The sequence below is a fragment of the Larimichthys crocea genome, chromosome XVIII (assembly GCF_000972845.2).
Source record: "Larimichthys crocea isolate SSNF chromosome XVIII, L_crocea_2.0, whole genome shotgun sequence".
Classification (NCBI taxonomy): Eukaryota; Metazoa; Chordata; class Actinopteri; family Sciaenidae; genus Larimichthys; species Larimichthys crocea.
This window is the reverse complement of record NC_040028.1, coordinates 22,146,317-22,168,683: the sequence shown is the minus strand read 5'-3', so window position 1 is coordinate 22,168,683 and position 22,367 is coordinate 22,146,317. Positions and strand designations below refer to the sequence as shown.

General features: G+C 43.7%; 2 protein-coding genes, 1 long non-coding RNA gene and 1 pseudogene across 3 annotated transcripts in view; all 4 read left to right on the top strand.

Annotated features, from left to right (window-relative positions):
• Positions 1-999, top strand: part of LOC104937824 (5-hydroxytryptamine receptor 2A) — a 12,299-nt gene extending 11,300 nt beyond the window's left edge. The window contains exon 3 of the mRNA XM_019265096.2: positions 1-999. This exon is cut by the window's left edge and continues 27 nt beyond it. Coding sequence (XP_019120641.1) covers positions 1-794 — 794 coding nt within the window. The 3' untranslated portion in view covers positions 795-999.
• Positions 1,000-12,492: 11,493 nt separating this feature from the next.
• Positions 12,493-13,236, top strand: LOC113748116 (uncharacterized). Its single transcript, XR_003464134.1, has 4 exons — positions 12,493-12,654; positions 12,764-12,898; positions 13,037-13,099; positions 13,222-13,236. It is a non-coding gene; the product is annotated as an uncharacterized LOC113748116 (long non-coding RNA).
• A 20-nt stretch (positions 13,237-13,256) lies between these two features.
• LOC109138318 (uncharacterized) lies at positions 13,257-14,807 on the top strand. Its single transcript, XM_027291196.1, has 4 exons — positions 13,257-13,291; positions 13,412-13,492; positions 13,638-13,709; positions 13,866-14,807. The coding sequence occupies exons 2-4, from the start codon at positions 13,424-13,426 to the stop codon at positions 14,805-14,807; spliced, it is 1,083 nt and encodes a 360-aa protein (XP_027146997.1). The 5' UTR covers positions 13,257-13,291; positions 13,412-13,423.
• An 11-nt stretch (positions 14,808-14,818) lies between these two features.
• On the top strand, positions 14,819-16,153 carry LOC113748219 (uncharacterized; annotated as a pseudogene).
• Positions 16,154-22,367: the final 6,214 nt, after the last annotated feature.

Genomic DNA, 22,367 nt, shown 5'->3' with positions numbered 1-22,367 from the left:
GTCTCAGAGATCACTCCAAAGTCTTCAAAGATGGCAGCTGCCTGCTGACAGATAACAGCTTCGTGCTGGTCGGCTCCTTTGTGGCGTTCTTCGTGCCGCTCACCATCATGGTGGTCACGTACTTCCTGACCATCAGCGCCCTGCAGAACGAGGCCACGCTGTGTTTGGACCAGCTGGTTCCTCGACCCAAATGGAGCACGACGTTCACGCTGAGCTTCTTACCGCAGAGCTCGCTGTCCTCTGAGAAACTCTTCAGGCGCTCCATCAGCCGCGAGGCCAGCGGCAGAGGAAGCGGCGTTGGCGGCCTCGGAGGCGCGTTGTTCGGACGCCGCACCATGCAGTCCATCAGCAACGAGCAGAAGGCGTCCAAGGTCCTCGGGGTGGTGTTCTTCCTCTTTGTGGTCATGTGGTGCCCGTTCTTCGTCACCAACGTGCTCGTGGTGGTGTGCGATCCAGCCGTGTGCGACGCCGGACTGATGGGCGGTCTGCTGAACGTCTTCGTCTGGGTGGGATACCTGTCGTCCGCCGTGAACCCGCTAGTCTACACGCTGTTCAATAAAACGTACCGGGCGGCGTTCCTGCGTTATGTCCGCTGCCGGTACCACCCCGAGAAGAAACCTCTGCAGCTCATACTGGTCAACACCATCCCGCCGCTGGCCTATAGCTCCACCCACCTGCCCACGAGCGAGGGCGGGAAACTACGAAACGGAGAGGCGTGGTCTAAAGGTGACGTGAAGAACTTAACTTTACCTGGACAGGAAACAGAGACGAACAAAGACGAGAGCTGCCTGTGAAACTAAACCACAGGTTTAAAGTGCCAAAGATTGCTCCAGACCAGTCTCCAAGACTGTAAGACTAAACACAAAGACAGATGGGTAAATCTCTGAGGGCTTCGTGGTGAGAGAGACAAGGACGGACAGGTCAGGTGGCCTCTACACAACCTGCAGTTCCTCTAACGTCCACTTGAGGCTGGCTCCAGAAGTGAGTCAGTCTCCATAAGTCCCCATGTCCAAATGTCCAACTTCACAGCAGAAATAAACATGTTTACAGCCTGGTACAAAAAACAGTTTTGGTCTCTGTAGCTAATTTCCCCGTTCATGACAACTGTACTGAGGGTGAATTTATATACAACTCACCTGTTCACGTGTTGATGACAAGTGAAAGATCTGAACTTTAACGTGTTGATTGACAGGGAAGGACTGAACGTGACGTCTGCAGGGTTCAGGATTTAAAGTGTCATGGCGTATGGTGAAGCCTTCTGTGGCCTGCTCAGTTCATTCGGCTCCTGGTAAAACATCTGAAAAAACATTTTGTAGTTTTTTAAATTAAAGCTGAGTCCAAATTAATATCAGAGTGGTTTCCAGGCCGGGTGTGGAAACATTTGGACAGTCTCCATCAGACGCCGGGTCGGGTTTTATAGAACTTCTGCGGCGTAAATAAGCCTTAGCATCGCCTCAATGTTACGGACACGACATCCAGTCAGCTGTTTACAGAAACAATCAACGCCAAAGTGCGATTCGCTCAGATTTATGACATCGTTAACCGGAGACGCTGATGCTAGCTCACAGTGCTAGCTGCAATGCTAACGCACACTCGCTATTGGCTACGGTAAACGCCAATCAACGTCCACGACTAGACCCTCCCTGTCCGACAGGAAACATGCGAAAACGAGGAAGTAAACAGAACTCTACTTCCTGTTTCATGGAGCCAGGAGCTGGTTAGCTTAGCATAAAGACTGAAAACTTGACATGAAACTTATAGCAGCTCAGTTTGTTGTAGAGATTAAACACAGACGATGTTAACGAGCTTTACAAGCTAACTGTTTAGACTCTCATGTCGTATGCTAAGCTAAGCTAACTGTATGCTGCAAATCCTTTGTCACGCTTCAAAGACCTGCAGCCACGCTAACGCTAACGTTAGCGCTGACAAACTCATTTTTTAAATTACAACGGTAACGTTAGCTAGGAAGTGGTTGAATGCTAGCGTTAGCTGGTGGCAGCCCGTTGTTTACCTCCGTCGTGTGAAATTATGTTTTTATGATTCATTCAAACGATCGTGAGATATTACGTGTACGTGATGACGAAGACGTATTTTAACTTTTGAATTCTAAAGATCTGACCAGCTTTAATAAAAATGTTTGTATGATTCACAGTGAATTATTAGAAACGTTACAGTCTTTCTAACAGAACCAGGCTGAGGTTCTGTTCGTGGTTCTGGACCCCCTCAGCTGATCAGCTGTTCTGTGTGTGAATACGTTGACATGTTTGTGACGTAGGTTTGAATCTCAGAGCTGAGTTTACTGTTTGATGTTTAATAAAAGATTTACAGTTTGTCATGTGTCACATCATTATTATTACATTATGTTATTATATTATGCATTGTTCTGCTATCACACAAACTCCAGCTTTCTCCCTATAATAATCTCTCCTGCACTGTAACACCTGGTGTCTAAACAACAACCTGTGGCACACACAACACACAAAATCTGGACCATCTTTAACCTTGTCTAAAAAGCGGTCCATAACAAAATCAAAATCTTCCGACTGTACTTTTACCTGCTGCCTTTTACTTGTTACACGTCCACTAACCCGCTTCCTAAACTCAGCACTTCCCCGATAAGTCTTTGCACTCCTAGCTTTAAAAGTCTGTCTATGCTTGAGATTAACCCTATATTTGATTTTGCTACGTTCTTTGGCTTTCTTTTGATACGGCAAATCTTTGTGATACTTTAGTTTATAAGCTATTTTGACTTTCTCCCGAAACAAAGCATCTTCATGGTATCTCTTTGTAAAAATGTTTTTAACTGTCTTCCTATACTCATCATTCTCTTTGTATTTTTCAATCGTGTCTTTCATTTTCTCCCTATACAACATTTTTTTGTATTTTGTTTATACTGGTCTCATTTTCTCCCTACAAAGCATCTTTTTTGTATTTTGTTTGTATACTGGTCTATCATTTTCTCCCTATACAAAGCATCTTTTTTGTATTTTTGTTTTATACTGGTCTATCATTTCTCCCTATACAAAGCATCTTTTTTGTTTTTGTTTTATACTGGTTCTATCATTTTCTCCCTATACAAAGCATCTTTTTTGTATTTTGTTTTACACTGTCTTTCTTTGTCTCCCTATCAAAGTCACTTTTGTGATTTTCTGTTTGATTTATTTTAATGTTTTTGCCTATACAAATCGTCTTTTTGGTATTCTTGTATTTCGCAGTTGTCTTCATTCTTCTGCTTTTCTTCATTTCTCTTGCACATTATTTTGTTGTATTTCACTTAAGGCTGTCTTTTAATAATACCTTGTTTTTTTATAATGAATCATATTATTTCCTTTCTTTTCCTTAAACAACATATTTTGCTCAGCCTTGATGTTTAAATTTAAATGGGAATACGACTTTTTTTAAATACTTAGAGAAACATAATTTCCACGAGTTTTAAGCTAACTGAACTCTTACCCTGTTTACAAGTTTTTTTGGCATATAGTGTGTCTAATGACTGACTATCTTTACACAATCAAAGCACACATTTCTAAACTATCCTGAACACAAGTAACAGCCTCAAAATGGTTGTTGGCACATTTGAACAGATAAATTCCTTCACCTGTCTGATTTGTAGTCATTGGAAAATAACTTAGCCACATCCCCCCACAAAAATATAAATATCTCTATACCCAAAGCATTGGCTGTTGCCTGAATTGTATCTCTGAAATACAGCTGCAAACATGTTCATCTTTACTTTACTTCTTAACTCTCTGATACTGTAAGATATTCTTTCCCTATCAATTTCATATAAATAACTGTGCGCATTCATATGTTTCACCACAGAGAGGCGCACCTTGCGATGAGCCTTTTGTGATCCACTAATGACATGACACACAGCTCTAAAGAAACCATTACCATCATCAACAATTTGCTCTGTTTTACAAAGACCGCCCGCAGACCCATGCACACTAGCTTCATTTACACACGGCTTACCAAATCGATATTCAACTGCTGGCAATTTGCTGTGACATTTCATTACATAAGGGATGGTATTACATGTGGTTTTAGTTGCATCGCATCAACAATAACTTCATACTGAAGTATGTCATTATCAATGCACACACCATCCACACGACAATCACTAGTTCTGCTTCTCTTTGCCTCAGGGCTTTGACGTACACTTCTAACTGCACGCTGACGTTTACTACTGTAGGGTTCATGGTTACCTTTGCAGAGACCGTAACAGTTTCTGCAGCTGAGGCTGATTAACGCAAACGACGACTTCATAATGACAACCATTAACATGCTGCAAGTAGATACCTTGCTTAGACATGGCTTTATTTGTACACGAATACTTCAGCCAGCGATCGTTGTAATAAGTATAAACACTCACGCCTAAGAAATCTGCAGTGCTTGAATCTCGAACTCAGTGGCCCAACTACCGGCTACCTCATCTTGACGCATTAAGACTGATCCACAGAAGAATACTGGGACCTTAAAAAACTTGTATACCGCACAGCATTCTTTCTACATGTTTGACAACAGAACGTCTTAATTTAATGTGATTTTTTTGTGTCCCAACCCCGTTCAGACACTGCTCGAAGAACACAGTTCCCCATCAGCCACAATGCTGTCACTCTGCAAGGTTCCCAGCATGCCACTGATGAACGCATCTGTCTATCCTGCTTCTCACATTCCACATTTAATGTTGCACAAAGCTGTGCACTTTTTTATCAACGGGATCAAACTGCAGCCCCTTAGAGGACACATCACAAGTAAATTCTACATCTGAATTCACAGCAGTGACATCAGAACTTTTCCTTGTTTTTAATGCAAAGTTTACATTGGGCCTCTTACGTTTAGTACTGCTTTCTATGATTGAAGCAGATTCAGAGTCACAGTCAGTAACAGTCATTTCAGCACACACCGCATGGTCAGACAAACACTCTGAACTGGGATCATCTGCGACAGGAATTGTCACAGAAACAGCACTCGTTTCAGCACACACCGCATGCTCAGACAAACACTCGTGACTGGATCATCTGCGACAGGAATGTCACAGAAACAGCACTAATCTCAAATAATTTATGTTCAGCACAAGTGAAACAGACACATGACGTGCATAGCTGCAAAAATCTTCAAGTGTTGGCAAATGTACAACAACACTTTTCCCATTTGCATCGACCATTCCACATGCATTACGTGCATGTGAATCAACTACTGCATAGCGACCATGCTCACAAATAACAGCACATGTGCTGCCTGCTATTGTCAGAAAACACGTGCCGTATTCGGCAAGCATGGATTTCAGCCCTCCTGTCATTGACACCAGTACACCTCTATCAATAAGCTCTCCCTGATCCAAGCCAACTTTCCCTATACCCAACTACCATTTAAAAGCAAAGGTCTGTCCATCAAGGACTGACCGCAGAGCAATTCTTGACACACAACAAGTCAGAGCCACGGATCATGTTATTAGTGTGCAAATATGATACAAATCATCACCTAAACGCAAAACACTGCAAATGTTTCACTCCCACTGAAAAACACTACGAACATGTGTTTTGCTAAGCTGACTAACGATACAGCCATGCACTGAACACCAGGGTTCTTTAACAGACGACTCCCCTGATGGAATGACCCTCTGACACTTTTCTCTATTCTCACTGTCAAACACTGCACATCGTTTATTGACACTTCACTTTTGTCACCAACCTTATTCCCTCCTGGACCTTGTCTCAGTTTTATAGATCCTGGTGTGGCAGATGTGCGGCCTGAGCCTATGGATTGGCAGGCTGTGCTGGCTGAAGCTCTATGGACCTGGTGTGGCAGGATGTGCTGCCTGTAGCTCTATGGATGTGGCAGCTGTGCTGGCTGAAGCTCTATGGATCTGTGTGGCAGGATGTGGTGGTGTAGCTAAAAAAGACAAAAAAAACAACAGATTTGAATAACTTCAAGGATTTGTTAATTTTGTAACTAGGTAAACAAGATTTGCCCCTTGAAAGGTGGTTTTAAATGTTTTTTGCTTTTTTTACTATGGTGGAACATGTTTGTCAACTATTCAGTGTACAAACCTGATCTCCCACATGGACTGTCACCGCCACCGGCTCTGACGTCAGGTCCACAGCATGGAGTGTGGCCTCTTCCTGTCAAATAAAGAGCGCGTAAATAAATAGTTAATGACCAAAAGAAAATACAGTCTGTGTGCTTTGTTTCAATAAGTTCGCATGCTTAGCCAGTCACCAAAAAGGGTGATGACGCTCTATTCAAACAACAAATCATTCACAACTCATCCACCGCAGGCGTAGAACCTGCACTGGTAGGTTACCACGGAAACACTCCACATCTGACATTGTTGTGTCCACCTAAATGGAAAAAATTCACACATCAAAAATTTGTAGGAATTGAGATTTGTGTACATAACAACTTTAGCAATGTCCAACTAAAATCTCCTGATATTATTCAAACAAAAATTGAAATCACAAACCTTGTCTACGACAGGCACTGCAGTGGGAGGTTTTGCCACACGAGAGACCTCCACAGCTGACACCACTGTGTCCACCTGCAGAAGCAGTTTACAAACAACAATTAATAACATACAAATACAACACATATGCAGCTATATGTACTAAATATGTTCTCATACTGTCAAAGCACAACACAAAGAACACCAATAATACCGACCTGTGATTTTGGCAGCCTTCTCTTCGCAACAACAGTCCTGCGCTTCACTGCCACCTTTTGCTTCTAAAATATCAAAAGGACAAAAAAAACATTTTACTGCAAGGTTCCATTTTACATACATTTATTTGGATTTAGCACTGATGATGAATGCAAACTCAAGCCATGCTAACAAGAGGTAGAAAGAATGTATATGAATTACCTGGATGCACACAGGAACAGCGGTGCCCTCTTCAGGAGTAGGGAGAAAAGACGGGCTGGTCTTCTCTATGGCACGCAACGTGGCCGGGCTGAACCGCACAGGAGTGAGTGGGATGAAGCACTCCCTCAGCTCCACCTGTAAAAAGACAATGACGGTGTACAGTCAATGCCAGTGCATAAATCCCAGTATATCTCCACCATGTCAACTTCTGTAAGGTCATTATAAATTCATCATAACATACCTTCTTCTGAGACACTTGCTTGTCCAGTGCCGCCAGCTGAGCTTCAGGCAAACGCGCTATAAAATGGAAGAGACAATGCTTGTGTTAGACGGGAATGAGTGTTATGCCACAGATTAAGATAAGTGTATAGGCATTCCGTAAGAACCGATCCATAAATCAGGAAGAAGAAGAGAAGAAGGCTGTTGTCGTTCATCAGAAAGCAAGCATGCAAGAAGAAGATAGAGTTGTCAAGAAGGAAGCAGAAGAAGACGAAGAAGATGAGATGAAGAATATGAAGATGAAGTGATGAAGATGAAATGAGAATGATGAAGATCAGAGAAGGATGATGAAGATGAAGATGATGAAGAGAAGAAGAAGATGATGGATGAATATGAAAGAGAAAAAAGGACGATGAGAAGATAGTGAAGAGGTTTACAGTCTCAGGAATCGTCACTGACACTTGAGCAGAGTTTGGACTCGTTTCAGATTCAAAGGAATAGAAAAGCTTCAGTTTGTTCTGATGCTTCTCGTCAAAGCTTTAAAAAGGCCAGATTCAGACAACAGAACCAAGATACAGAGAAGACAAACCAAACCACAAGTACCATGAACACACCACAGTCCATGAAACAACACAGTCCAGGAACACAACACATCCATGAACAGCACCAAAGTCGGGAACACAACACGTCCAATGAAGCACAACACGTCCATGAACACAACACAGTCCATGAACACAACACAGTCCATGAACAACAGCACGTCCCATAACACAACACGTCCATGACACAACACAGTCCATGAACACAGCACAGTCCATGAACACAACACAGTCCATGAACAAAACACACACCAGTCCATGAACACAGCACAGTCATGAACCCAACACAGTCCATGAACAAGCACGAGTCCATGACACAACACAGTCCATGAACACAACCACAAGTCCATGACACGCACAGTCCATGAACACACAACAGTCCATGAACACACCAAGTCCATGAAACACACACGTCCAGAACACAACACAGTCCATGAACACAAAACAGCACGTCCATGAACACAACCAGCACGTCCATGAACACAAACACGTCCCATGAACAAAGCACAGTCCCCCATGAACAAAACAGTCCATGAACACAACACAGGCCATGAACACACAACAGGCCCAGGAACACAACACAGTCCAGGAACACAAAAACACACAGTCCATGAATAAAAAAACACAACACAGTCCATGAACACAACACAGTCCATGAACACACACAGTCCATGAACAGCAGAAACAGTCCTGAACACAGCACAGTCCATGAAACACAACACATCCATAACACAACACAGTCCATGAAACACAAAACAGCACGCTCCTGAACACAACACAGTCCATGACACACCAGTCCATTAACACAAAACAGTCCATGACACACACAGTCCATGAACACAACACAGTCCATGAACACAGACACTCCATGAACACAAACAGCACAGTCCATGAAACACAACCAGTCCATGAACACAACACTCCATGAACACAAAAACAGTCCCATGAACACAACACAGTCCATGAACACAACACAGTCCTGAACACAGCACAGTCCATGACCAACACAGTCCTGGACACACACAGTCCCATGAACACAACCAAGTCCATGAACAAAAACGCCACGTCCATGAACACACAAGTCCATGAACACAACACAGTCCCATGACACAACACAGCACAGTCCCATTAACACAAAACAGTCCATGAACAGCACAGCACAGGCCATGACACACCCAGTCATGAACCAACACAGTCCCATGACACAACACAGTCATGACACACCACAGTCCTGAACACAACCCAGTAACCTTCACAGGAAGATGTTTCCAGCTGGTGGAGAGTTTCTGTCGGGTCTGTTCCCAGTGACTCCACATCAGTGGGTATGCTGTGTCTGGATCAGAACCAGAACCGGACCTGACCTGTCCCCGTCCTCCTGAGATTACGGCTGGCCGCTGCCCCTCGACCTCTGTCCCCCATTCTGATCTACCTGGACGTCACTGTTCTCCACGGCAATCCATCATGACACCGGTGCGCCATTTCTCTGGAGGTACATCGGCATCAGAAACCCGATCCACCACACCGCTTCAACTCCCACACCAAGGCCCGCATCAAGATCATGGCTGTGTGGCCTCTCAGTGGGTGAGAACCACACAACACACAACACCACACACACAAACACACACACACACCATCTTTATTAGTGTTACCTACGGTGAAGTTCTCTGAATGTTCTCTGAAGGTTCCTGTTGATTCGCGAATGTTCCGGAAGTTTCTCTGAAGTCTCTGAATGTCGCTAGGTTCTCTGAAGGTTCGTCTAAATGTTCTCGATGGGTCTCTGAAGGTTCTCGGTTTGGTTCTCCTCATGAAATATTTAATAAAGTTGTTTGCAGCACAGAGACGAGAAGAATGGGAGGCAACACCACACAACAAAACAACAACAACAACAACAAACCACAACCAACAACACAAACAACACAACACACACACCAACACAACAACACAACAACACGTACAAAGCCCATCTCACATTACTGACTGGCTCCAAACACCAACACGCATCACAGCAACCTGGAGCTAACAGCTTAACAGCTCTTTTTTTGTACATTTTCCTGGAGAAAAGATAGGAGGGAACGCAAAGACCAAAGACGTGAAACCAAAAACCAAAGACTGAAACCAAGAACCAAAGACTAAAAACAAAAAAACTAGAACGAATCCAAAGACCCCAAAAGACTGAACCAAACCAAGGACTGAAGCAAGACTAAAGACTAACCAAAAACCAAAGACTGAACCAAAGACTAAACTGAAAGCCGAAAAGGTTGATTTTGAGACTTTTCTTTTGTTCAAATCTGTTGGATCACTTTAATAAAGGTTGAACTCTTTAGAACTTGAAATAAATGACTGAAGATCTTCTTCTTGTCCTGTCAGTCTTTCTCTGTCAGTCTTGTAACGTTGTACTCGTCCTCCTCTGCAGATCTCCATGCCCATTCCAGTCCTCGGTCGCAAGATCCTCAAAGTCCTTCAAAGATGCAAGCTGCCTGCCTGACAGATAACAGCTTCGTGCTGTTCGGCTCCTTTGTGGCGTTCTTCGTGCCCGCGCACCACATGGTGGTCACTTACTTCCTGACCATCAGCGCCCCTGCCGAACGAGGCCACGCTGTGTTTTGGACAAGCTGGTCCTCGACCCAATGGAGCACACGTCACGCTGATCGTCTTACGCAGAGCGCGCGTCATCTGAAAACTCTTCAGGGCGCTCATCAGCCCGCGAGGCCACGCAGATAAGCGGCGTTGGCGGCCCTCGAGGTCGCGTTGTTTTCTGGACTACGCACCATGCAGTCCATCAGCAACGAGCGAAAGGCGTCCCCAAGGTCCTCAGGGGTGGTGTTTTCCTTCCTCTTGTGGTTCTGTGGTGCCCAGTTCTTTCGTCACCACGGCGCGTGGTGGTGGTGCTATCCAGCCGTGTGCGACGCCCTGTGGGCGGTCTGCTGACGTCTTCTCTGGGTGGGGATAACCTGGCCGTCCGCCGTGAACCGCTAGCTCAACGCTGTTCAATAAACGTACGGGCGGGTTCCGGCGTATGAGTCCGCTCGGTACCACCACGAGAAGAAACCTCTGCATCTCATACTGGTCAACCCAGCCCGCCGATGGACTATGTTCCACCCACCTGCCCCACGGAGCGAGGGCGGGAAACAGAAACGAGAGGCGTGTTCTAAGGTGACGTGAAGAACTTAACTTTACCTGTACAGGAAACGAGACGAACAAAGCGAGAGGCTGCCTGTGAACTTAAAACCCCAGTTTAAAGTCCAAAGATTGCTCCAGACCCAGTCTCCGAAGACGTAAACTAAACACAAAGAAGATGGGTAAATCTCGGAGGGCTTCGTGGGGAGAAGAGACAAGGACGGACAGGTCAGGGGCCTCTACAACAACCTGCAGTCTCTAACGTCGCACAGTTAGGCTAGGCTTCCAGAGTAGAGTCATCTCCATAAGTCCCCATGTCCCAAATGTCCAACTTCACACAAGAAATAACATGTTTACAGCCTTACAAAAAACATTTTGTCTTGTAGCTAAGTTTTTCCCCGTGTCATACAACTGGAACTGAGGGTGAATTTATATATACAAACTCACCACTTTCACGTGTTGATGACAAGTGAAAGATCTGACTTTAACGTGTTGATTGACAGAGAAGGACGAACAGTGACGTCTGCAGGTTCAGGATTTAAAGTTCATGGCGTATGGTGAAAGCCTTCTGTGGCTGCCATCATTCGGCACCTGTTAAAACTCTGAAAAAACTTTTGTAGTTTTTGTAAATTAAAGCTGAGTCCAATTAATATCAAGTGGTTTCCAGGCCGGGGTGGGACTTGGATCAGTCTCCACAGACGCCGGGCGGTTTTTAATAGAACTTCTGCGCGTAAAAGCCTAAGCATCGCCTCAATGTTACGGACCGACATCCAGTCAGACTGATTTACAGAAAAAATCAACGCCAAGTGCGATTCGCTCATTTAATGACACCGTTAAACGCGGAGACGCTGAGTCTAGCTCACAGTGGCTAGCTGCATGCTAACGCACAATCGCATTGGCTACGGTAAACGCCAATCAACGTCCACGACAAAAAAAAAAAAAAATAGACCCCGCCCTGTCCGACATGGCAACTGCGAAAACGAGGAGTAAAACAGAACTCTCTCCCTGTTTGAGCCAGAAGCGGGTTTACTTAGCATAAAGAATGAAAACTGACATGAAAAACTATAGCGCTCATTGTTGTAGAGATTAAACACAGACGAGGTTAACGATCTTGTTACGAAGCTAAGCTTTACAACGGCTCATGTCGTATGCTAGAGCTAGCTAACTGTCTTGCTGCAAATCTTTGTCACGCTTCAAAGACCCGTGCAGCCACGCTAACGCTAACGTAGCCGCTGACAACTCATTTTTGAAATTAAAACGGTAACGGTAGTAGGAAGTGTGGAATGCAGCGTTGAGCTGGGGCAGCCGTTGTTTACCTCCGTCGTGTGAAATTAGTTTTTTATGATTCTTCAAACGATCGTGAGATATTACGGGTACGTGATACGAAGACGTATTTTTAACTTATGAATTACTAAAGATCACAGCTTTAAATAAAAATGTTGTATGAATTCACAGTGAATTAATGAGAAACGTTACAGGTCTTTCTAAATAACCAGCTGAGGTTCTGTTCGTGGTCTGGAACCCCATCAGCGATCAGCTGTTCTGTGTGTGTACACGTTGACATTTTTGTGACGTAGGTTTGACTCAGAGCTGAGTTATGTTTGAATGTTGAATAACAGATTAACAGTTTTTGTCTGTTTCACATCATTATTATTACATTATTGTTATTAGAGTATTATTTTATTTATAATATATCTGATTTATGGATCGGTTCTTACGGAATGCATATACACTTATCTTAATCTGTGGCATAACACTACATTCACGTCTAACACAAGCATTGTCTCTTCCATTTTATAGCGCAGTTTGCCTGAAGCTCAGCTGGCGGCACTGGACAAGCAAGTGTCTCAGAAGAAGGTATGTTATGATGAATTTATACATGACCTTACAGAAGTTGACATGGTGAGAGATATACTGGGATTTATGCACTGGCAATTGACTGTACACCGTCATTGTCTTTTTACAGGTGGAGCTGAGGGAGTGCTTCATCCCACTCACTCCTGTGCGGTTCAGCCCGGCCACGTTGCGTGCCATAGAGAAGACCAGCCCGTCTTTTCTCCCTACTCCTGAAGAGGGCACTGCTGTTCCTGTGTGCATCCAGGTAATTCATATACATTCTTTCTACCTCCTTGTTTAGCATGGCTTGAGTTTGCATTCATCATCAGTGCTAAATCCAAATAAATGTATGTAAAATGGAACCTTGCAGTAAAATGTTTTTTTTGTCCTTTTGATATTTTAGAAGCAAAAGGTGGCAGTGAAGCGCAGGACTGTTGTTGCGAAGAGAAGGCTGCCAAAAGAACAGGTCAGTATTATTGGTGTTCTTTGTGTTGTGCTTTGACAGTATGAGAACATATTTAGTACATATAGCTGCATATGTGTTGTATTTGTATGTTATTAATTGTTGTTTGTAAACTGCTTCTGCAGGTGGACACAGTGGTGCAGCTGTGGAGGTCCTCGTGTGGCAAAACCCCCATGCAGTGCCGTCGTAGACAAGGTTTGTGATTCATTTTTGTTTGAATAATATCAGGAGATTTTAGTTGGACATGTGCTAAAGTGTTATGTACACAAATCTCAATTCCTACAAATTTTTGATGTGTGAATTTTTTCCATTTAGGTGGACACAACAATGTCAGATGTGGAGGTGTTTTCCGTGGTAACACCTACCAGTGCAGTTTCTACGCCTGCGGTGGATGAGGTTTGTGAATTGATTTGTTGTTTGAATAGAGCGTCATCACCCTTTTTGGTGACTGGCTAAGCATGCGAACTTATTGAAACAAAGCACACCGACTGTATTTTCTTTTGGTCATTAACTATTTATTTACGCGCTCTTTATTTGACAGGACGAGGCCACACTCCATGCTGTGGACCTGACGTCAGAGCCGGTGGCGGTGACAGTCCATGTGGGAGATCAGGTTTGTACACTGAATAGTTGACAAACATGTTCCACCATAGTAAAAAAAGCAAAAAAACATTTAAAACCACCTTTCAAGGGGCAAATCTTGTTTACCTAGTTACAAAATTAACAAATCCTTGAAGTTATTCAAATCTGTTTTTTTTTTCTTTTTTAGCTACAGCCACCACATCCTGCCACACCAGGATCCATAGAGCTTCAGCCAGCACAGCCTGCCACATCCATAGAGCTACAGGCAGCACATCCTGCCACACCAGGATCCATAGAGCTTCAGCCAGCACAGCCTGCCATATCCATAGAGCTACAGGCAGCACATCCTGCCACACCAGGATCTATAAAACTGAGACAAGGTCCAGGAGGGAATAAGGTTGGTGACAAAAGTGAAGTGTCAATAAACGATGTGCAGTGTTTGACAGTGAGAATAGAGAAAAGTGTCAGAGGGTCATTCCATCAGGGGAGTCGTCTGTTAAAGAACCCTGGTGTTCAGTGCATGGCTGTATCGTTAGTCAGCTTAGCAAAACACAGTGTTCGTAGTGTTTTTCAGTGGGAGATGAAACATTTGGACAGTGTTTTGCGTTTAGGTGATGATTTGTATTCATATTTGCACACTAATAACATGATCCGTGGCTCTGACTTGTTGTGTGTCGGTGATTTGCCTCGGCGGTCAGTCATTGATGGACAGACCTTTGCTTTTAAATCTGGTAGTTGGGTAATAGGGAAAGTTGGCTTGGATCAGGGAGAGCTTATTGATAGAGGTGTACTGGTGTCAATGACAGGAGGGCTGAAATCCATGCTTGCCGAATACGGCACGTGTTTTCTGACAATAGCAGGCAGCACATGTGCTGTTATTTGTGAGCATGGTCGCTATGCAGTAGTTGATTCACATGCACGTAATGCATGTGGAATGGTCGATGCAAATGGGAAAAGTGTTGTTGTACATTTGCCAACACTTGAAGATGTTTGCAGCTATGCACGTCAGTTGTCTGTTTCACTTGGTGCTGAACATAAATTATTTGAGATTAGTGCTGTTTCTGTGACAATTCCTGTCGCAGATGATCCCAGTTCACAGTGTTTGGTCTGCAGTCGCGTGGTGTGCTGAAACGAGTGCTGTTTCTGTGACAATTCCTGTCGCAGATGATCCCAGTTCAGAGTGTTTGTCTGAGCATGCGGTGTGTGCTGAAATGACTGTTACTGACTGTGACTCTGAATCCGCTTCAATTATAGAAAGCAGTAGTTGTAAACGTAAGAGGCCCAATGTAAACTTTGCATTAAAAACAAGGAAAAGTTCTGATGTCACTGCTGTGAATTCAGATGTAGAATTTACTTGTGATGTGTCCTCTAAGGGGCTGCAGTTTGATCCCGTTGATAAAAAAGTTGCACAAGCTTTGTGCAAACAATTAAATGTGGAATGTGAGAAGCAGGATAGACAGATGCGTTCATCAGTTGGCATGCTGGGAACTCCTTGCATGAGTGACAGCATTGTGGCTGATGGTAACTGTTTCTTTCGAGCAGTGTCCTGAAGCTGTGTCTGGTACACAAAAAAATCACATTAAATTAAGACGTGCTGTTGTCAAACATGTAGAAAAGAATGCTGTGCGGTATACGAGTTTTTTAAGGTCCCAGTATTCTTCTGTGGATCAGTATCTTAATGCGTCAAGAATGAGGTATGCCGGTAGTTGGGCCACTGAGTTCGAGATTCAAGCTACTGCAGATTTCTTAGGCGTGAGTGTTTATACTTATTACAACGATCGCTGGCTGAAGTATTCGTGTACAAATAAGGCCATGTCTAAGCAAGGTATCTACTTACAGCATGTTAATGGTGTCATTATGAAGTCGTCGTTTGCGTTAATCAGCCTCAGCTGCAGAACGTTACGGTCTCTGCAAAGGTACCACGAAACCCTACAGTAGTAAACGTCAGCGTGCAGTAAGAAGTGTACGTCAAAGCCCTGAGGCAAAGAGAAGCAGAACTAGTGATTGTCGTGTGGATGGTGTGTGCATTGATAATGACATACTTCAGTATGAAGTTATTGATGTCGATGCAACTAAAACCACATGTAAATACCATCCCTTATGTAATGAAATGTCACAGCAACTATGCCAGCAGTTGAATATCGATTTGGTGAAGCCGTGTGTAAATGAAGCTAGTGTGCATGGGTCTGCGGGCGGTCTTGTAAAACAGAGCAAATTGTTGATGATGGTAATGGTTTCTTCTAGAGCTGGTGTGTCATGCATCAGTGGATCACAAAAGGCTCATCGCAAGGTGCGCCCTGTGGTGAACATATGAATGCGCACAGTGATATTTATATGAAATTGATAGGGAAAGAATATCTTACAGTATCAGAGTATGTTAAAGAAGTAAAGATGAACTATGTTGGCAGCTGTATTTCAGAGATACAAATTCAGGCAACAGCCAATGCTTTGGGTATAGAGAATATTTATATTTAGTGGTGGGATGTGGCTAAGTATTTTCCAATGACTAAAAATCAGACAGAGGAAGGAATTTATCTGTCCAATGTGCCAACAACATTTTGAGCTGTTACTTGTGTTCAGGATAGTGATAGAAATGTGTGCTTTGAGTTGTGTAAAGATAGTCAGTCATTAGACCCAGCATATGGCCAAAAGAACTTGTAAACAGGGTAGGAAGTAACAGTTTAGCTTAAAAGCTAGTGGAAATTAATTGTTTCTCTAAGTATTTAAAAGCAAAGCGTATTCCCAATTTAATTAAAAATAAAGCGATGACAAAATATGTTGTTAAGAAAAGAGAAGGAGAATTAATATATTCATTATAAAAAAAAACAAGGATATTATTAAAGACAGCCTTAAGTTGAAATACAACAAAAAAATGTGCATAGAGAAATGAAGAAAACTGCGAATACAAGAATACCAAAAAGACTTTTGTATGGAGGAAAAAGACTTAAAACAAAATACAAAAAGAAGGCTTTGTATAGGGAGACAAAGAAAGACAGTGTAAAACAAATACAAAAAAAATGCTTTGTATAGGGAGAAAATGATAGACCAGTAGTAAAACAAAAAGTACACAATAAAAAGATGCTTTGTATAGGGAGAAAATGATAGACCAGTATAAAAAAATAAAATAAGATGCTTTGTATAGGGAGAAATGAAAGACCGTTATAGAAAATAAATACAAAGAAATGATGGTATAGGAAAGACAGTTAAGATAAAAACATTTTTACAAAGAGATGACCATGCAGATGCTTTGTGTCGTGAGAAAGTCAAAATAGCTTATAAACTAAAGTACACAAGATTTGCCGTAGCAAAAGAAGCCAAAAAACGTAGCAAAATCAAATATAGGGTTAATCTCAAGCAGAGCCAGAGTATTAAATCTAGAGTGCAAAGACTCGATCGGGGAAGTGCTGATGTTTAGGAAACTGGTTAGATGAGGTTGTAAGAAGTAAAAGGCAGCAGGTGAAAGGACAGTCGGAGATTTTTGATTTTGTTATGGACCGCTTTTTAGACAAGGTTAAGATGGTCAGATTTGTGTGTGTTGTGTCACAGGTTGTTGTGTTAGACACCAGGTGTTACAGTGCAGGAAAGATTATTATAGGGAGAGAGCTGGAGTTTGTGTGATAGCAGAACAATGCATTACTGAACATTATCTACATTTGTGCAGTAGAAGATGTGAAAGCCCGTGTCGTTGGGTAGACACACCTAGAAGTGAGCTTTGGATCGGCTATACATGCCCATTATAAATAATAGGGTCAAGTGCCAGCTGAAAGCGTCAAAAACAATTGGCACTTGACCCTATTCCACCCGAACGGCTGCTTAAATAAGTTAGAGCAGCATTTGCATAGCCTTGCAATTCCCTTTAGGAAGATGTTAGCCTTGCCTAAAGGTGGGCAAAATGGAGTCCATGGACCCGTTACGTGTGTTCCATCAAACATTGTTGAAACGACCAATTTGCTTCCACGCACTTCCATGGAGGGGTCTTTATTGCCTGTCAAGCTCAAGCGCAAACTTACTTATAAGGGGTATTATGAATACGAGTACGTTGATACAGCAACACTTAAGGCAGCGCTCCAATATTTAAAAGCAAATAATGTTTTATTAAAAGAGGTGCACTTAAGGCAGAGTGGCCAAATGAATGTTCGTAAAACCCGATGCAGATGTTACAAAATGGCACTGAGAGTGACATTGATAGTGTTGAGCAGTTCAGCGTGCAGATGATGATTATGGCACGAAAGGCAGCAGCACTGTATGTTCCAGGACACCCGCCTGATGCCCCTGTTTTGAGATGGTCAGGAGGCAACTTGACAGTATTTTGTGATGTATTGATTTTGGTCCAGCAGAAGGCAAACGTGCTGTCAGTTTCTGACGGATCACAAGTAATGAAGCTCATGTTTCCACTGTTTTTTCCCAAAGGTAGCCTGACATACCCCGATGATCAACAGCATCGTTTGACTGTCGCGGTATTTCCAATAAGGAAATTTTACATGCAGATGGACGCATTGCACATAATGTTGAATATATATTTTTGCCCAATACATTCTGAGGCTTGAACAGTCTGTCAAATGTGTCCAGTGCTTTGCAGAAAGGGCCAGGAGTGGGAAGGGTCACAGAGTGAGTGGCCCCCCGCGAGCCTTCCAACCGAGGAGTCGCTCAGGAAGCTTTAAAAGGTTGATGGATGGCTTTCGGTTTTGAAAAAACCAATTATGAGGTACCCCAGCTTTGTTGGCAGGGAGCACAGCCGTGACTTGTTGGCTTGTGTGGGCAGCTAGGTACCCCACGGTGTTTGGTTCCTTTTCTGCAGCCGATATGCGCTGGAAAAAACCTGCTGTCCAGCATTGAGCAGGCAGGTAGAACAGACACTGCGGAGCAGCTAGAGTGGGCAGGATAGGTGTGAGTTTTGCGGCGTAATTCTGTCACGGAGCAAGAATGTTTGAACTTCCGCTGCATTTTTCTTGAGAGAAGTGCTGATGTTCTCCTGCCATCCGATAGGCAACAATAAAGGACTACTTTTTATGGGGAGTTTCACGCAGCTGGTTCCCACATGTCCATTGCCTCTTTTGGATTGAGGATGCCCTGTTATCGTACAAAACCAGACGCAGAGGTAAATTGAGTTCATTGCTCGGTATTTGACATGGCGACATACCGTCCAACGTGAGAATTCAGCGGACACTGTAAACACCTGTGCAGCAGCATTCTACACGACACGCAAAACCGTAAGAAGGCAAAACTGTGGTGTCGTTTCAATTTCCCAGGCCGCCATCTGCACGTAGTTCATTCTCGCTCTCTCACTCATGAGGACCATGTGCTCCCAAGCTCACTGAGAGGAAGAGTGCGTGCATTTACAGGAAAGACTCCTTTAATGAAAAAGGAGGGCTGCAGCAGGACATCCATGTTTGCCAATCAAAGAAGCTCTCACAACTGACAGTCTTACCTTTGAAACAGCTGGAGACTTGTGTTCAGCATGTAGGTTGTCACGCAGGGTCAGTTTTGAGCTGCTATGACCGTTGTTGCTAGTAAAAAAACAAACAGGTTGTGTTGAGAGGCAGGCTAACCTTGTTTTGGATCACTAAATATAGCAAACCCCTACTTGGAAGTGTTGGAATGCAAAATATTGACGTCCAATTTGTTGTCGATGCGTATGCTGGTGGTTTGTATATATCATTTTCTTACATCTCTAAAGCTGAGAAAGAAATGGGATTTTGTTACAGTGTGGCACAACGTGAGGCGCAAAAGGCGGGCAACAGGATGCCAAGGACAGCCGAAACATTTGGGAGTGTTTATCTCCACAAACCGAGACGTGAGGGGGGGGGGCGCTCAGGAGGCTGTCTACAGACTCACAAACATGCGTCTGAAAGAGTGTTCCCGAAAAGTTTCTTTGTTCCTGTTGGTGAAAGACTGTTCGGAATGAGTCCTGCCCGTAAAGGTTTTACAGCGAAGGCCTTTATCACGTGATTTAAAGTAGCAGACGACTTGTGGGTGACCACATCGGGACAGATAACAGGAGCAGGCCAGTGGCCGTGGATTCCGAGACTGTGTTTGGCTTCTTTGCATCGCAGTATCGCGTTTTTGTCCAAAAACGAGACTCCTGCTAATAGAATCAACTTGGAAACATTGTGGTTATGTTGGGAAAAGAACCCGCACACACCTGCAGTTGGCGTTAAGGGCGGTTCTTCGAAACAAAGACCCGATTGTTTTTTTCAAAGCATTCTGCAGTTGTTTCATGCCCTATTACACAGACGGGCAGCTCAAGACCTGTGGGCTTTGAAACCTATCAAGATTTTTATCTGAATGGCCAGGTGCGTGTGCAGACAACGTGATGCATTCTGTCAAGTCGTGGTGGAAGAAACCGAGCACTTTCGAGTGAAAGTGAAGAGCTAGACAATTCGAAGAGCTAATCACAAACGATGGCATTGCTGAGGACGCGTGGTGGATGTGCCCCTGACGGAATTAGAAAGGTTAGAATGGCAAGGGAGATACTTAGAGAAGAAAGACAGGCCAATGGGAACGGTGGAACATAATCCCTGACTTAGCTGGTTCTGCGAGAACAGGTAGGTCATTTGGAAAAGAGAAATACCATCATGTGCAGAAGTGACGTGTGGCGTTGCTTCGCTCTCTTAATGGAGACACAGATGGGTAGTTTCTATCAAGTAGAGAGTGGTGTGTGCAGCAGGCGCAGGGAAAACGCCATACCCTTCCACATTTTTGTTACAAAAAAAGTGGCGCCGCACTGGTAAAGCCATTTAATAAAGGCTATGCAGTACGAGGCAATGAGGATTTTAGCACCAGTGTGTCATCAGCCAGATGACATTTGTGTTTTGTTGACTGCTCCGACAGGGATCGCCGCATACAATTTACATGACTACTATTCATAGTACATTTAGCATTGCAAAGCGGCTCGCTTACCAGACACACCTTGGGTAGGATAAGGTGAACGCTTTACGTGCTAAATATAGAAGCTTGCAGATTGTAAGAATTGATGAAATCTCCATGGTTGATCAAAATGCTGTTTACATCCATGGAAGATTAAGACAAATTAAGCAAAATAGGCGACAAGTAGTTCCCCTTTTGGAATATATTAGTATTGCGGTCGTGGGATTTCTTTCATTTGCCTCCAGTGCGTTGGAAACCACTTGCATGTTTGGCGAATGACGGTGTTGATTTGTGGCTGGCGTTTTCAACAGGCAGTGTTACACACAAGTGTCGGCAAAAGACGAGCAAATTTTGACAAACTGCTGAACAGAGTGATGACACACTCTTAAGGGCACTGCAATGTTTAAGTTGTGATGTGCAACTTCCTGAAGTCTCGTGAAACCGGCGAAGACCAGCTCTGCTCTACATAGTTTTTCCCGACCACAGACAAGTCAGTGAGCATAATTGGAATGCAGTCGAAAACATGTCCTGACCTATGTCTGTGTCAGTGCCGCGGATTATGTCAACAGTAAAAAAACATGGCAAGGTTGTGTTGTTAAAGGGTCATCCAGTCCATAGCCAGCAATACCTCTTGGAGGAAACCTTACTTTTGGGGAAAGGAGCCCGGGTCCATGTTGTGCAAAAATGTCGTGTGGCTGATGGTTTAGGTCACGGGGTGTGCGCTCTGTCACAGACATTGTTTAGGGTGACAATGATAAAAAATTTCCGCGAAAGTCACATGAGTTTGACAGGCGGACATTGGCAAACTTTGGAGGACCGCTGTGCACATCCCCCGGGTGTTGACACAGCCTCGTTGCCAATTGATCCAGAAGAGGATCGGGTTCACTACTAAGGTTGGCATGCGGCGTCAATTCCCTCCTCAAACTTGCTTTGGGCTTGTACGGTAACATAAGTACAGGGCCTTACTATTGATGGAGGGCTGTAGTGTCATTACGCAGAGTTGTTTGCACACGGACAGCATATGTTGGTGGCTTTTGTAGGCCGTGTCAGAAGTTTATCTGGTTTGATTCTGAAGGAAGTTGAACACAAAGCCATCTACTTGTAAAGACCATCAAAGAGGCACTCAACAGCATGTCCCCGCTTTTGATGAACAACAATTCAAACGTACAAAGGCGTAACAAATGCTTTCAGCGTCTTTTTGAATGATGTCCATGGTTTAAGACGGCAATGCAAAAGACCTAGCTTTGTGTATGCAGCGTTTGAAGCCTCAGTGTGTTGCCTGTTACAGAGACATGGTTGTCCGATAGTCCCCGCGGTTGAAACTGTGACCATTTGGCGTATCGTTTCCATAGTGTTCCTAGGAAAGGGGGTTATAAGGACCCCAGGCTGCGACCATCACAGCACAACAACATGGGGTGTTGGGATGTAAACTCGGACATTTTGACTTTGACATTAATACAATACATGTGTCAATATGGATGTCTGGTATACAGTTTTACTGCAAACAAAATGTTGGTTTGCAGTTTGTTATCGCCCACATCATATCCCATTTCTTCTTTTAGAAAGAATCTCGGAAGTTTGCTTGAGACGTGGAACCCTAAGTGAAACTTTACGGCATGGGAGACTCAACTAGAATCTGGGTTGCGTCAAAACGATTTGCAACTCATGACACAGGAGCTTTGTTCAGCATGTTTCAGAAGCCACAAAACAAAGGGAACACTATTGATCATGTGTATGTTAAAACAACACATTCCGATGTGACTGTGTAGTGCTGCAAACGTACTTCAAGCGATCATGAGCAATTATTGTACATGTACATGTG